The following is a 12,710-nucleotide window of genomic DNA, read 5'->3' as shown; positions in this document are numbered from 1 at the left end:
AAAAGTTATTTTTGCATATATTTGCTAGATTATATTTGGGAATAAATACATGACTATAACATTTGGTTTTATACAAATTACCTCTATAAAAGCACATATATGAAAGTAGAGGGATTTTTTAAGAAAAGTTAGAAATTAAATCAAGCTACACAGAGTGAATAAGTACATTGTATCTTTGAACAGTTAGGTTTTTTGAGTTAATCTTGTCAAGTCTTTTAATCATAGGCTTCTTAGGCGATGTTCTCTGCTGGCCCATTGCCATGCTGGCTCTATATCCAATGAGAACATTAAGTGACTTTCAAAAGCCTAGATATTAACACAAAGATACGGTATTTGCAACAATATCAATTGTTTATTAAATGTATTGTTTTATTTCTATAATACCTTTAATTGTATTATTTTAGTGAAGATAAGACATCAGATGAGACATTATCAGTACAATCTATCTTGTTTAAAGTTGATTTTATTTTTACAAAAAAAAAAGCCACCATTATGAGCAATAATGTATATTACTTAATCCATTTCTTTCAATTCGTAATTACTCCCTGGGAGAAAGTTAGCTACTTTGCAAGGGGACACTCAGTGTTTTTGTTCTCAAGGGTATCATTTAGTAAATTATCAGCACAGTACAATAAATGGCACCCAAAGTCCAGAAAGCATTAACTCACCACCTTTTAGGAGGAACATTACATACACTCTGGGGAATCTGGACACCATGATCACCAGATTTATGGACTGAAGAATTCACACTCAAAATAGATTTTTGAAGAAATATTTGAAACAACTGAAGATAGATTTGTAATCTCCTTCTTATGTATAGCAGCATGCTTGATGGCACTAAATAAAGGTTAGCCAAAAATAATTATTCAACCCACTGCAGAGGTGATGGCTCAATAGAATGCTTGGAAGAAGAAAGAAAGCATTTTTTTGGCACAGCATTTTTTATTCCCCTAGAGAAAGGGCAACACTCAAACTTCCTCAGTGGTAATCTCCCCACAATTTTTATTGAATGAGGGCTGTGACCTGCCATCTATAGGCAGGGAGGTAGCACATAAATAAGCAAAAGTCCAAAATATTGTAAAATATCAATTAGCATAGCATCCTTTGTTGAGCAAAGTTACCTTTGGTCTCCTTTTACTATAAAATAAGTCTTATAGACCATACATATACATGACTAGAATTTTCATACTCAGAGACCCTACCATTGTTTTGATATTTAGGGCTTGAGTTTAAAGTGAATGGTATTAACCCTTCATTTTCCTTGAGTAAGAATTAGTAACACTTGAATAAATAGCAGGTATCAACTCATAACCATCATTTTTGTTTAAATCCGTTCCCTAAAATGAATGAACTCTTCCTTCCTCTGCTTTGTGTATACACTGTGAAGTCACATGGCTTCCTTCCAGTTCTTTGCTATGTATGTGACTTCACAGTGTATACATAAACAGAGAACTGGAAGGAGGCCATGTGTACCTGCAGGTTATGTTAGCAGTGCACCTGAGACATGGTGACAGGGTACTGTATATTTTAGATGTCAGTGGAGATGGATGCCATCTCTGAAAGGATGTGCAATTGAGTTGACAATGACTGAGTGATTGGCATTGGGCACAAGCAGTTTTTCTGTCAAGGCTACAAAGCATTGCTTATAAAACCACCCATGCTGACAGCTCCATGCCAGAATCACACTTCGTACTTGATCCTGACCAGCACCTCCTGCTCACCAAAGTGCAATTTTCTTTCTCTTCCTTTCTTTTTTCTCTTTCTTTCCTTCTTTCTTTCCTTCTTTCTTTCTTTCTTTCTTTCTTTCTTTCTTTCTTTCTTTCTTTCTTCTTTCTTTCTTTCTTTCTTTCTTTCTTCTTTTCTTTCTTTTTCTTTTTCTCTCTCTCTCTCTCTTTCTTTCTTTCCTTCATTTTTTGAGACAGCATTTCACTCTATCACCCAGGCTGGAGTGCAGTGGCACCATGTCAGCTCACTGCAACCTCTGTCTCCTGGGTTCAAGCAATTCTGCCTCAGCCTCCCAAGTAGCTGGGATTACAGGTGCCCACCACCACACCTGGCTAATTTTTTAAATATTTTTATTAGAGACAGGTTTCACCATGTTGGCCAGGCTGGTCTCAAACTCCTGACCTCAGGTGATCCTCCTGCCTCAGCCTCCCAAAGTGCTGGGATTACAGGTGTGAGCCACTGCACCCAACCCAAAGTGCAATTTTCAATGTAGAAATTTCACATATCATCTTACAGAATGAAACAGAGAAGTCACCTCATGCTCACATTTAAATTCCATATCATCAACAGGCACCTTTCTGCATCAGCCATAGCCTCACAGCCTTCCAGTGCCAAAATGGGTCACCAATGGCAATATTTTTAGTGTGATATTTCAAGACAGTGATTTTCAGCAAGCCTGTGACCCAGGTGAAACCACAAAGAGAAATCTAGGCAGGCAATGAGCTACAGCCAGAGAAGCAAATACGTAGGTGCAGAGAAGTTATCATGGACAGGGAAACAGGATGTGAAGAATTTTAATAGATTTTTTTTCAAATAATTCGTCATTTACACCACTGTGCCACCAATATCCAGTTCCATGCATTTTTAAAAATCTAGTGTGCTGATGCCAAATAATAATAATGCACATTTCCTATGAATATTTTAAATCCTGTTAAACGTGTGTTAATAGAAGATGTTTGTTCCAGCCAATTTGGTCAGTGTAGTGTTTAACTGTTTGCAACCAGATAAATACAAACAACACATTATTTTTTAAATGTGCTGCTGGCAGTCCAAGCACCTGGCATGTCCACAGCTTGCAAAACTGTCCTAAGATTATGTTAGGCTTGGGAGCATGTGATTAATAAAACGAAAGCACTCGCCTAGCAGCTGAAAATGTTGATATCTTGAAACCAGAGATAACCATCACTCCGGATTATATGATTGTTCCTTCTCTCTCGTACATTTGCAGTTGTTTTCTGTATAGTACATACATGTAGAAATTAGAGTTGGCAGAGAGGGCAAGTTTTTCAAACCTCAGCTTCAATGTGGATGTACTCTTTTGCCTACCGAAATCCTGCCTTGTGTTAACTATGAATTAACCTACTTTTTCTTAAAAATGTGGATTCCCTAGCCCAAAAAAGTTAGATAATCTGTTTCTCTTAAGGTTTCCCAGGAAAGAAGATTGAAATATGGAATATCTAATTGCAGTCATTTTAATGACAAACATATATGGCATACACAAGCAATTAGATCAACTAATGAAATCGAAATCATTTTCTAAAAATCACTTCCCTACCTCCAAAAAAAAAAAACCCAAACTTGAATTCACTCTAGATTTTAACTATTTAGTTGTCATATATTTAAAAATGTTTGATCATTTCCCAAATTTGTAGCTTAAAATTCCACATTTATATTTTTAACCACTAATCTAAGAGGCACTACTGCATAAAACCTGTGGAATTCGAACAGTTTATTCTGTAGGTTTACTTAGACAACTTTTCATTTGTTCATTATTTTGATGACACAGTGATATCTTAAGTACAGTTATACGCTGCACAACATTTCAGTTGATGATGAACCACATATATAGCGGTGGACCCATAAGATTGTGGTATCATATTTTTACTGTACCTTTTCTATGTTTAGATACACACTTATCATTGTGGTACAACTGCCTACAGTATTCAGTACAGTAACATGCTGTACAGGTTTGTAGCCTAGGAGCAACAGGCTATACCACACAAACTAGGTGTGTAGTAGGCTGTACCATCTAGGTTTGTGTAAGAACACTCTAGGATGTTTGTACAACGATGAAATCGCCTAATGGTGCATCTCTCCGAATGTATTTCTGTCATAAGGTGACACAAGACTGTACCATTGCCATGCTACATTTGCTCATTGCATTACATCTTGTTATTTTTTCACATTTATAATTGCACTGTGAACAGAGGAGTGGGCAATGAAGGAAATTATTTTACTACCTGGGTCCTGCTTTACTTTTCCCCTCAGCAACCTTCACCCATCTTTCAGATACTCATAGTAATTTACAAAGGAACAGAGGTTCTTCTGGAGTAAGACAGAAAGGCAATGTGAGGTCAATCGAAATCTAGATCTAACAGAACATGCTTCTTCTTCTTTCGTTGCCTGACATAATTCTACTCATTCATCAAGCCCCAGCTCAAGCGTCACTTCCTCTGTGAAGTTTTCCCTTCTTGTTGTTCCCTTAAAATTTTGGTTTGTGTTTACTAGTGAATCATCAATATCCCCTTCTGAATTGTAACGTCTCAAGACCTAGGGATCTGTCTCAACTATCTTTCTATCACCAGTGTCTGGCGAAGGGTCTGATATAGAGTAGGTGCCCCAAAATTCTTACTCAAAGTACTGATTAAAAGCAGAGTTTGACTGAAGTAAATCCACAAAAACTCAATCAAGCAAACATTTACTGTATACCTACTGCGTACCAGGGACTGAAAGAGATATGAAAATTGCAAGGATGGATATGACACTGTTTTTCCCTTGAGATTTCCACAGTCTGGCAAGGAGCACACACAGTAAAACCATAGTTAAAGAGCTGAGTTGTCCATGAGAGCAAGCCCAGAGGAAGGGCATGGTCCCGCAACATGAGGGTCAGGAAAGCCTACCCAGAGGAGAAGACCAGGAGAGGAATTGGAAATGAGTTATATTTTGAGTGCAATTTAATATCAAAGTTCAAATTTACACCATCTCCATTGGTTCAGGGTAAGGCTGGAAGCAATTGCTGTAAGAGAGCACTGACATATGAGACCTGGAGAGGAACTCTCAGGTTGTCCTGTCGGTCGTTCCAGCCTCTGAGTATGAGGCGAGGAGAGGGCGGACAAGAGGTGAATGTAAGAGAGGGACATCCCAAAAGTGATTCTCATTTTTTTTTTTTACCTTGGTCAGAGGCAGGCTGCTGGCTGTCCCTCTGATTCAATATTGGCTGCTGTCTTGGCTAGGTTAACGAATGTTCCAGTTAGAGAGGCTTCTGCCAGCCCCAAATCATGTGCTATTCAGAGTGAAGGGGAGGGATGTGTAGAAAGAATTCTAAAACAAAACCATTTTTCCTGTTTTTATTCTCACAACCTGTAATAAGAGTAAAATACTCTGAGACTGTGTAACAGAAGAGGAAGGAAACATGTAGTATAAAATTCGATAAATTGATCAAGATAATTCTAGAGTAGGACTTCCGAATCATTTAAGTGCGCATATGCCCTTAAGATTACTGAAATTTTAAAAGGAATATTGCATGACAAACATCTTATGCTTAGGGCATTTTAGTATTTAAAATTTCACTTGCATCCTTAAGAGCATTTTATGCAACACAAGAAAATGGGAATTTTTTAAATGAGAGTGGAACATATTTATATGAGTACATTTTATTTAATGAAGAAAGAGGAACTACAAGTTTCAGTAGTGCTACACAACTGTTTTGTGTTCTCCATTCCAAATATTTTTTCCAATTGCCTTAAGTACTAACCTCTGATTGCTGACATGTTTATCCTTTCAAACAGTAATTCAGGTATCTATTTTGCATAGAACAGAAGACCCATGATCAAAAATAACATTTATAATCTTCTGATTTTGAGAGCAAAATGGTTCCGCATGTTTGTCACTACATACTTTGTTTTCTGTTGCATAGATTTTCTCCACAAATTCCTGAATTTTCAGAATTAACAAATTCAAATATTTACGATTATTTTTATATTTTATTTTTATAGTGTAAGATCAAAAGGAACTTATTCAAGCCAAAAATGACCAATACAGAATCCTTTGAAGGGAGGGATTGATTAATCAAAAATTCTATCCACCTTGCCTCAATTTCCCACCTGAGCTCTTGAATCTCCCCTGGGCAGTTAAAGCACACTCCTCTTCCAAATATAGAGTGCTGGTAATATCTGTGTTTCTGACAGCTGAGGACTGCAGGTGAAAGTAATGAAAAATCAAGTTTTTTATGTTTAAGAAATTAATAAAAAATAATTTTATCATAGCTACCTTATTATTACTACTTAAATTTTTTTGAGTGTGTGTTATATGCAAGACACTTTAGCAGGACCAGTATATCCTCTCATTATCCAGAAATGCTATCTGCTGACCTTTCACTATTTTAGAAAACTATTTTTGTTCTTTAGCTTTGAAAAAGTTAAATTGTCAATATTTGAAAACTCTCAGAGGACTATGTGAGATCATTCAAACCTAATTGCCACAGGTTGATATTTAATGGCATGAGCTTAGTTTTAAGTCTCAAATCTTAAATTCTTAGAGTCAAGTATCTAAAAACTGCTAGTTATTAACAAAAAGATGGATGTTTACCATAATCATTTTCTATAGCATTTTATATAGCACCTGCCTATAAAGAACATTCTGTAATGCTAAAACAATACATAGATCCATTTAATCTTGTTATCTGCCTCATTTTGATAATGTCCCTGTAAACAGAATTGATTTGCTATATTTGGAAAAATTCAGGTAAGTTTTGCCCAAAAATAAGGAGTGAATGTGATGACCTTTAGGTTTTTTAGGATGTTTTCCTGACTTCATGAATTCTCACATCAATGCATTTTATTTTCTGCACCAAATTATCACAGATGCATCTACTGTGATTCACCTCACAGTGTGCCCCAGCTCTAGAGGTTGAAACATCCTTTCTAAACAATACTCTCCTGATATCAGGAGAAATAGAGAAAAATAGTTCCCGAATATTGGTTCTCCTATTTGCAAACTGTCAAATAATGTCCTTCCAATTCCAACAGCCTTTTAGCCTTCAGAGGTTTCTTTCATTAAATAATGTTACCTATGTTATACAGCCCATTTCCTTTTTTGTCAGTGTCAAGAGGCTGAAAGTTCATTTTTCTGCAAAACTGCAGTGCCCACTCTTAATTTTTGTTTTGAGAAATAACTGTTGTACCCTCTTTATTATCACAAGATTAATAATATTTCTTTATTTTATTGCTCCTCTTACATTTGGGTCTTTTATTATGAGCTGTCAAAAATTCTTTTGGGAAGTAGTTGGGGTATAAATAATAAATCGATAAAAGAATTCATGATTAAAGACAAGATAGAATCCATTACTCTATTCTTCTGTTAACATATCAGTAGTGAATAACAAAGGCTACATTAACGATTAGCACGCAATATATTGCTTTATATAATTATACATCCATATATTTGCCACTTTGATTTTTAATTCACTGGTAAATTTAGGAGATACTCATTTATGGAGTTAATATTACCAAAAAGAATTTTTAAACTGAGTGAGGCTTTAATTAGAATGGTAAAATGTGGCTTCAGGGCAACAATGAGAACGTAACAAGAAAACTGATTGATCAGTCGTGGGTAACTCGCATAGCAAACAAATGGAGAAGACTCACAAAACCACTGAAAGTTATATACACACTCAAGTTGTGAGTCATTCAAACTGGCTATTCATACACATGTATACAAATACAAACAAGTGTGTGCACACACACCCTTTCCAATATACACACCTGAATATCAAACTAAATAAGCAGACTCCTCTGTTAACAATTTTATTCCTCTATTTTAGGCTGGGGCTGAACTTTTGAAGCTGATGAGCAAAATAGTTTCCCATAAAAGATAATTCCATTTGCCAAAATGAAACTACTTTCTATTATTAATGTTGTAATGAAATGGTTTGAAATATGAATCTGTGATCTGCACAGAAAGGATGCTCCTGTTCCCAGCTCCAGGAGGGAGTTCTCTAAACAATTACACCCGCGGAGAGTGCTGTAAGGTTGTATTTTCATCACCGGCCAGCTGAGCTGTGTGCCTGTCATACTCCCAGTCTCCCCTCCAGTGACAGCTGCATTGACAACATGTTATACTCCACATTGATTTTACAGTTAAGGAGCTGATTGTGATATATAGGGATTTTAAGAATTCAGCTGAGAGGCTGACTTTTGCCTTTTATCATTCCATTAAAATTTTATAACCATCTTTTTCATGTCATTTCATCCATGAATTCTTACTTTAGAAAGTGATAGCTACTGCTGTGAGCATAACTTTTCTCATGTTCAGAGCTTTTTATTGTATTAGCAAACTACCCCAATTATAGTTATTACTCATGTTTTACATAATTGTGGTGACCCTTTCAACCACGCAGTTGCAGGCCAGTTGATTTGTATATAGAATTAGATGATTTGGCTTATCATTTTAAAGCACTAAATTGAAAGAATGCCAGGAGTCAGGTTTTAACACTTCCCTAGCCAAAGGAGCTAATTAAGCTGCTTTCAGCTTCCTCTCCAGAATCACACAAGTTAAAGGACCCTTCCGCAACAAGAGCAGCGAATCTACTCAGCCAGAGCGGGAAGCTAATAAAATGTATGCTGGCTTTTAAGGGGGAAAAAAATCGTGAAATTGAAATTGAACATCTCTCCTTTCCCAAGATAAGAGATCATCTTTAAGAAAAGGCTGTGTACTGTGGGGGTTTGAAGTGCAAGTGCATCTCATTATCATGGATGTTTCACCCATAATACTATCATCATATTCAGGAGAAATAAAAGCCTTATCCCCCTAATCACAGAGAACAAACTGCATCATTGTTGTTTCTTTTCCCTGAAGAAGCTCACAGTTTGATAGTTCACATATAAGGAATAATTATGCAAGACCCAGATGAAAACCCTAATAAAAAACATTCTGATTTTTAAGTGTATATTACTCTCTTTGGGGAAGAGAGGGTGAGATAAGGTTAGACATTAAAGACTTGAATCTCCACCATTGATTTTACGAAACCCAGTCTCAGGGGATTTGGGGTTTTTTTTTTAGATTTCAAAACAACATTGATATCTTACAAGACTCGTACTTGCTTTTCTCTGGGAAATAGCCAAATCTAGATGACAAGTATAAATAAGAAAGGAGCTGTATCCCCATTTTGATATAATAATTGCTACTGCTACTCTATACCAGAGAGCAAAAGTAAGAAATGGCATAGTGGTTTTAAGAAAGCTTTAAAACGAAAGCTAACAAGAGACTAAAACGGAAAATGTGATTTATACCAAGACTCCTGGTTTTAGGGGTTTTTTAGGGATTTTTCTTCAAATAGGATACATTACCAAATTGTCAGAAATAGCTTGATTTCAGAGTTAGTGCACTATAACATCTTTTGCTTCGAAAAGTAATTATGATTCTACCATCAGTCCAGTTGGTGACAAATACATGGATCCTGTTGTGTGAAAGTATGCCCATATAACCAACTATTATTGCAGTCACTGGCCCTGCGAAGCAGTGGTTGCATTTAATATTTCAGCCTTCGGTGAAACACTGAATCGCATACACACACTCACATAATCAATGCTGTTTTAAACAATTACTAAATCCAAGTATATCTTTTTTAAAGATTTTCAATAAAATCTAATGTTCACAGAAAAAAATCTCATAAATGTCAAAATTGCTGTGGGCAGAAAAGGGGGATATAGTATTTTCTTGATCTGTTTTAGCAATTTATAGATTTCAGGCCGTGGTTTATAAGAATGCTAAATGTTCTGGAATTACAGCTGTTACTGATCAGTGATTGAGCCAGATTTGTGTTATTGCACCATGTTCTTGCTTGTACCTAGAGAGCAGTAAAGCCTCAATATAATAAAAAGCACCTGCATTTTAAATGAAATTTCAATTGAAAAACTTAACAGCCCTTCAAATTGCAGAATTTAACGCAGCCCAGTAAAGCTTAAATAACACTTTGCCTCTGCAGGCTGAGGGGTTTGCATTCAAGGTGACTTGATTGTGTCGCATGGTGAAATTATTTACAATTAAGGAATTTCTCTGGAGGGCTGCAGAATATTTGCTGTTCCACAACACCTATGCAGGCATATGGTGGGCCTTTTTCAGTATTCATGGAGCCTCCTGAACCTTTATGATAATTGAATCAGTTAGAGTGCTGAGTGGAGCAAGCATAAAACCTGTTAACCTAAAGGTCAGATCTGTGCATTGTTTATTTATCAGTAGGTGAAAGAGCTAAATCGGCAGCTTCTGTCACAGCCACAGTAAAAAATCACCTATAATATTAACAGGGAGTAGATAAATTGCAAAACATGGATTAGAATGATAAACAGAACCAAGTATAATATAGAATATATAATGAGAGATGCTGAAGGATTTTACTGGGCTGTAAAATATGCAAGTTTGTTATGATAGTGTTATTGATTATAATTAGTTACTGGGGCTCTAGAAAAAAATGTAGTGGAAGCTAGAACTTTAGTAACAACTGCCCTCTTGTATGTTTATTACATTTATTTTTTTAAATCCTCATTTTTTAACCATTGGCTTGAATAAAAAGACATGATTTTGATAGTCATCTTAGGAAAATGACAATTTTAGTTTCATAATATTCAACAAGTATTTCACATGCAAAATTTATGAGCAAAGCAATCACAGTCCTTGTCTTTATGGCACTTATTTATTTACTTATTGGCCTTTACCAAGTGTTCATTTTCATGTCCTTGTAGCAGAGCTATCACTCATTTTAGCTTTGAGGAGACGTGGGACATTTCCAAGAGGAATCACTTTCTGGATTTGTTTTCCTTTACAGAACCTGAACCTGTAGTTCCTCCGATTCTTCTGGATGTGAAGTCAAGAATGATGTTGGTCACCTGGAAGCATCCTAGAAAATCCAATGGGGTTATTACCCATTATAACGTTTATCTACATGGCCGTCTATACTTGAGAACTCCTGGAAATGTCACTAATTGCACAGTGATGCATTTACACCCATATACTGCCTATAAGTTTCAGGTAGAAGCCTGCACTTCAAAAGGATGTTCCCTTTCGCCAGAGTCCCAGACTGTATGGACACTCCCAGGGGCACCGGAAGGGATCCCAGGTCCAGAGCTGTTCTCTGATACTCCAACATCTGTGATTATATCTTGGCAACCCCCTACCCACCCCAATGGCTTGGTGGAGAATTTCACAATTGAGAGAAGAGTCAAAGGAAAGGAAGAAGTTACTACTCTGGTGACTCTCCCAAGGAGTCATTCCATGAGGTTTATTGACAAGACTTCTTCTCTTAGCCCATGGACAAAATACGAATATCGGGTACTGATGAGCACTCTTCATGGAGGCACAAACAGCAGTGCTTGGGTAGAAGTTACCACAAGACCCTCACGACCTGCTGGGCTGCAGCCGCCTGTGGTGACGGTGCTGGAACCCGATGCAGCTCAGGTAAGATACTGACTATTCTCTCTCCTTTGCAGACTTAGGAATGTACCCCAGATTGACTCTGTGTTGAACAGAGCCATCTACTGACTGAACAAACGCATTTGTTGTTTTAGGCATTCACTGGAGAAACTGGGTTTTGGCCTTTGGCCCAAACTATCTTAAATTCGATGTCAGTTTTTCATGTCTCCCTGTATCCCCTTAATTATATTGTTGAGATGCTGCCATTTGCCTCGCACACCTGAAATACTTTGAATGCCACAATGGGATGCTTAGCTTAACCACCACGTCAGATTTAAATAGGTCAGAAAATGAGAAGAGATGGGAAAATACGGAGGAATGAATTAGCATATTAACAAAATTTTCCATTACCAATAGTCTGGCATTTTTTAATAATCAAAGAATCAAAGTAATGGGGAAAGAAATAAAAATAGCATATTAACGGGCTATCCAGAAAGTGTTCAATTATTCACCTCATTCTATTGGGAATGAACTCTAGAGGACAGGATAACTACCATTGTTTTGGCTGGCATACAAACTTCATTCAAGGGAAATTAGTGTAACCAAACAGGAGGGAGTTTTGTAGCTTAGAAGCCTCTTTTGTGTAAATACACACATGCTTCCATGGATTCAGTCTTGTACTACTGCCAAAAGCATTGGTACAGTAGCTTGCTCACCGGAGCACAAAACAAAGGACATTTGCATAACAGCAAAGTTCATCTGCTGAAATTATTACTTGGATCTATGTTGTGTGTTCTCTCTCCCCCACCAAAAGCAAACACTAGGTGATGCTAAACAGTGTAAATTGTTGGAGAAATTTAATTTAACCTACAAATTAAAAGCTATTTTTAAAAGTCTTTGTTAGTTTTAATATGAATCTGGTCAAAGCAACACACATTTTTGATATAAATATGTGTATAGAATTCCATTAATTAAACACTAATGGAAAATTAATTTTAAGTACACGATATACAATGTTTATTGTATGAACTGAGCAATGTAAAGAATTGCTCTTGATTCAAAATAAAAACAAAGCCAAAAACAAAACCCAAGCATAGAGTTAATAATCATTCCAGAAATGACTTTTTTTCAATCTTGGGATAATTTTGTAAAACTTTGGTAGCAGTACCAATCACTATGATGCAGCGAAGCAAACACAGTCTCTTTACAAAGGCAGCACTACATAATGGACATTGTTCTGGATTATTTCGAATAAAAATTTTATAACTAGGCATTACTGATTGTGGCCGATCTGAAAAAGAGTAAGTATTTTCAGGCCGGGCGTGGTGGCTCACGCCTGTAATCCCAGCACTTTGGGAAGCCGAGGCAGGCAGATCACGAGGTCGGGAGATCGAGACCATCCAGGCCAACACTGTGAAACCCCGTCTGTACTAAAAATACAAAAAAAATTAGCCAGGCGTGGTGGCGGGCGCCTGTAGTCCCAGCTACTCGGGAGGCTGAGGCAGGAGAATGGCGTGAATCTGGGAGGTGGAGCTTGCAGTGAGCCGAGATTGTGCCACCACACTCCAGCCTGGGCGACA

The 12,710-nt window shown here is 36.9% G+C and overlaps 1 protein-coding gene across 1 annotated transcript in view; it reads left to right on the top strand.

Moving 5' to 3' along the window:
• USH2A (usherin) overlaps positions 1-12,710 on the top strand; it is an 801,829-nt gene that overhangs the window by 521,908 nt on the left and 267,211 nt on the right. Inside the window, exon 42 of the mRNA XM_055233796.2 lies at positions 10,547-11,175. Coding sequence (XP_055089771.1) covers positions 10,547-11,175 — 629 coding nt within the window. The remainder of the gene's footprint in view (positions 1-10,546; positions 11,176-12,710) is intronic.

Source organism: Symphalangus syndactylus, chromosome 19 (assembly GCF_028878055.3).
Source record: "Symphalangus syndactylus isolate Jambi chromosome 19, NHGRI_mSymSyn1-v2.1_pri, whole genome shotgun sequence".
Classification (NCBI taxonomy): Eukaryota; Metazoa; Chordata; class Mammalia; order Primates; family Hylobatidae; genus Symphalangus; species Symphalangus syndactylus.
The sequence above is the reverse complement of the archived record's forward strand: the minus strand, read 5'-3'. Positions and strand labels throughout refer to the sequence as shown.